Source organism: Miscanthus floridulus, chromosome 2 (genome assembly GCF_019320115.1).
Source record: "Miscanthus floridulus cultivar M001 chromosome 2, ASM1932011v1, whole genome shotgun sequence".
Classification (NCBI taxonomy): Eukaryota; Viridiplantae; Streptophyta; class Magnoliopsida; order Poales; family Poaceae; genus Miscanthus; species Miscanthus floridulus.
Genome location: NC_089581.1, coordinates 98,752,029 through 98,756,261, shown reverse-complemented (window position 1 = coordinate 98,756,261; position 4,233 = coordinate 98,752,029). Strand labels below are relative to the sequence as shown.

Here is a 4,233-nt window from a genome sequence, read left to right as displayed (position 1 = left end):
CTACCCCAATAGAAGATGTGCATTACAAGGTCACCGTTGAGGACACATACCCTTGATGATGCGATGCTCGTCTCTAGAACTCCAGCTTGAGGCTTCCTCGTAGCCATAGGGTGCTCACACTTGCACTATCTTATACGTACTATGGTTGTTGTTGTCCAGAGAATGAAGTGCGGCTGTGCCCTCGATCCTACATATTGAAAAACGTACTGTTCGTACTCTCACACAGAGCGAGATGGACTCCACGGCCAGTCATAAGTGGCTGGCAGAACTGGTAAGCTGCGCCGTTACCCAATCCATGCATATTCTTCGTTACGTTCTTGTGGTTTTTGCAATGTTTGCATCCGGCCGACGAACGAAGATTACAAATAAGGCTGTTAGTTTGATTGGATGCAGGAAAACAAGGAGGTCGGGGAGCTGGACTTCATTGACGCGCTGACCATGCAGCAGCTCGCCGAATCCCTCGCCGACCAGCTCTGGGACCACCAGCCTATTCACCAAGAACAGCAGCAAGTAGAATTGTTGGATCAGCGGCAGCAACGCACGAACACGACAGGATTCCCCTTTCACGGAGACATGAGCTGCGGATCCTACGCCGAGGCCGACGAGGGCTTTCTCCCGACGGCGGCGGCCATCAGCGCAGCAGGCGGCAACAAAGACAGCTTGTTCTCCTTCACCGGCGGCAAGTCGGAGCAGCTGATGAGCTTCTCTTCGCGAGAGCCGAAGCAGAAGGAAAGCAACGGCGGCACAACCGCAGCTGGGACACCGTGGATGACGACGATGGAGGGTAGTAGTAAAGGAGGGCGGCCGAGGGCGAGCTCCGGCGTGCATGAGCACATCGTCGCGGAGAGGAAGCGCCGGGAGAAGATGAATCACCAGTTCGCGGCTCTCGCGTCCATCATCCCGGACATCACCAAGGTCAGCTAATAAGCTCATCGCCTTCAGCTCATCAGCTCCTAATTAATACTAAGGTGAAGTGTGTATGTTTCATTTCATATAATTCCCAGACAGGCAAGGTGTCTCTCCTGGGGAGTACCATCGACTACGTGCACCGCCTGAGGGGCAGGCTCAAGGTCCTGCAGGAGGAGTGCCAGAGCAGCACCGGCAGCACGGCGGAGTCCCCGCCGTTGGACGCCCGGTGCTGCGTCGGATCAATGGAGGAGGAGGACGACGCCGGCCCCAAGATCGAAGCGGACGTCCGGGGGACGACTGTTCTGCTGAGGGTGGTGTGCCGGGAGAAGAAGGGGGTGCTCATCATGCTGCTCAAGGAGCTGGAGAAGCACGGCCTCTCCACCATCAACACCAACGTCTTGCTGCTCGCCGGGTCCTCGTTAAACATCACCATCACAGCGCAGGTACATCTTGTCTTAATAATGTTACTAATAATTCTTAGTTTCGATCCAAGGCTTCATGTCAGTTTATATTTTTCTAACCATGCAGGTTGAAGATGGATTCTCCACCTCAGTTGAACTTGTGAATAATCTAAATGCTGTTTTGAAAAAAAATTAGGTTCAGATTTCAGTTCCACGCGCAAGCTATTGATCGATATACCTACAAATGGAGATCGAAGTGGCATGAATCTAGGTGATTTACTGAATTAGCTGGTGTCCCTGTTCTACTTGTTTCAAGGGCAATCTTATGTTTGTTGTAGCAATATAATTATTGGATGCAGGCATGCAGCTTTAATTTGCAATTATCATCATATTGCATTGTTCCATGTTATATATATCTTTAGTACCATTATTTAGCTACACACTCAACTGGCTACGAATTGAAGGTATACCATTAGTGCATCCCTTCGGTTTTTCTTACTTCACCTTGTGAACTATATATAAAAGGTGTTCACTGTACATGCACGCCGACCATTTCTCCCTCGTACATGATCTTCTCTCTAGTAAATAATAGCTCATTTATTTGTCACATTTTTTCCAAGACAAATGCATTAAAATATTTTTGCATGATAAATTAAAAGATACCCCAATGCGTACGTAATCGCCAAAGCTCGCACCATACATATTCTTGGAGTTACCATATATTGCTGAGAGAAATCTAAAGACTGCTGCACTAAGAATCCAATACGTGTGAGTATAATTAAGTATGGCACCTACTGGGATATTCTATAAACAGAATCATTCAATACAGTGTATCTCGATAACCCGGGAATACATATATAGTAACAGTAAACGTTAACACACTTTCCCGAAGCAAACTGTTGGTCAAAATAGTAAATAATGGAGATATGCCGGAATCTCAACGGCAGCTATAGCCACTACAATGCATGAAGTCCACCCTTGCTCTTCTGGCTAATCCATATCCAGCTGACCGATGATGGAGCTGCTGGTGGTTTTTGTGGCACAACCAGTGGGCGCAACGGCACACGTACAAAAAGGCAAAAAGCTGTTTTCCAATCTGTGAGTATTGTCTAAGGGTGGATGCACTTGCTGGTCTCAACAATAAGTGGAATATAAGAGGAGAGGGACGTCAACTTAATTGAGACATAAAACCAATACTGTATATGCTGTTGCAGAAAAGATATTGCTAGTTGCTGCCTTAAATATACTCTCTCTCTCTCTATCCATATGCCAATAAGTTATGCATCATATTGTTGCAATAAAAACTAGTCACTTGTGCTTTTGAAGGAAGAATAATAAGCGAAGCGCCGTACCGTGGGTGCTGGCCACTTTTCTATTTCCATGCCACCGGTACATAAATATCATGGCGAAAGTAGCTCCGGGACACTAAAACTGAAGTCACAGTTGTCAGCTGAACACTTTAAAAAAGTATAATTGGCTATTGACACTATGGTTTGTGATAAATTTATTGGAAGACATCATGCTCATTAAAATATTCATTTATAGCTCAGGAGAACACATAACAATGAAGAAATGTTGTTTTTGCCCCTAGCTGTTTCCACCTCCTCCCTCCCTTTCTATTCTTTCGTTTCTCTGCCCCCCCCCCCCCCCCCTTTCTCTCTCACATAGTATGGTGCACCCCATCTCCCTCTGCCATGGCAGTCCCCACGTGCCTCCACACCTTCATGGTTCTTATTTCTCACCTGCCCCACTGCCCTCGCCAACCTATTCGCTGCTTGTGCCAAGCTCGGTCGCGATGGCACTCTTGTGCCTGGCGAGTGGCACAGGATGAGGAGGAGGTCACAATGAGCTCAATAGAGGTGTTCTTGATGATGGGGACACTTCAAAGTCGTCTAATCATAGTGAAAGGCAAACATATGTGGTGGTGCACTTCGGCGAGCTATGGAAATGACATGGTTGGGAGCGGATTGGAGTCCAAGAACGAGCAAGGTGAATGCGGTAGGTGTTTGCGATGCCGATGGAGGAGAAAGGAGGGTAGGGGAAGGTTCGGCCAAGATATCAAGGGCGCTAGTATATATTGAGTTCGATTGACGGCTTGTAGTGTCGATTTGAAGCGCTAGATTGAGGAAGTGATAGGGAGGAGCGAGCGGGGAGGATGGTGGGGGAACTCTAATCGACTTTATAGGGCGAGCCAACTGTTGGGCATGTATGGATGAAGAGGCGTAGAGGCAATGCATGTGGGCATCCCATCGAACATCGTGCGTTGCGCCATGATGCATATATAGTCAGAAAATAGAGAAGAGGCCAGTGAGTCGTGCCTAATGTTAGAGTAGAAGCCACGAAGATGACAACGGTAGAAAACACAAACGGATCTCATATAGGAGATAAAATAGGAACATCGATCAATGACTTGTGAAAGGGAAAACCCCCATCAACATGTATTGGGAAAAGAGTATTGTCTAAGGTAATTTTTTATGGCAACCAGGAACCGGTATAAGTTTTGATGGCAACGAGGAAGTTCTCTCATAAATCATCATATGGCATATTGATGTTTTTTTATAATTGTTGCATATTGATGCCGAGAATAGCTGGATATATCGATTCCAAGCTCGCAAGAGTTGTTCCGCCAGCATCATACAATGGTCTAATATATTTTTAGGATTTTTTTTAACAACGCATGAAGTAAAATGACCTTTAAACTTTAGAGTATACTAGGTAATTAATTTCGTGGTGCCCCAAAAACCAAAAGAATTGATTTCTCATAGACAAAAGTTGAAACATAGATATAGATTTTAGCTTGGCAGAGAGCCTAGGGCCTCATGTGGCCGAGTGCGGGCTATCGGGAGCCTCGCGTTGGTGGCAGTCTCGCCATTTGATCGATGCAGTCTCAGAGAGTGAGCTACGAGCGAGCCATGCAGGCGGC

At 46.7% G+C, this 4,233-nt stretch overlaps 1 protein-coding gene across 1 annotated transcript; it reads left to right on the top strand.

Annotated features, from left to right (window-relative positions):
• The first annotated feature begins 232 nt into the window (after nucleotides 1-232).
• LOC136539253 (transcription factor bHLH18-like) lies at nucleotides 233-1,571 on the top strand. Its single transcript, XM_066531188.1, has 4 exons — nucleotides 233-271; nucleotides 394-915; nucleotides 1,005-1,352; nucleotides 1,438-1,571. The coding sequence occupies exons 1-4, from the start codon at nucleotides 233-235 to the stop codon at nucleotides 1,504-1,506; spliced, it is 978 nt and encodes a 325-aa protein (XP_066387285.1). The 3' UTR covers nucleotides 1,507-1,571.
• The last annotated feature ends 2,662 nt before the right edge of the window (nucleotides 1,572-4,233 follow it).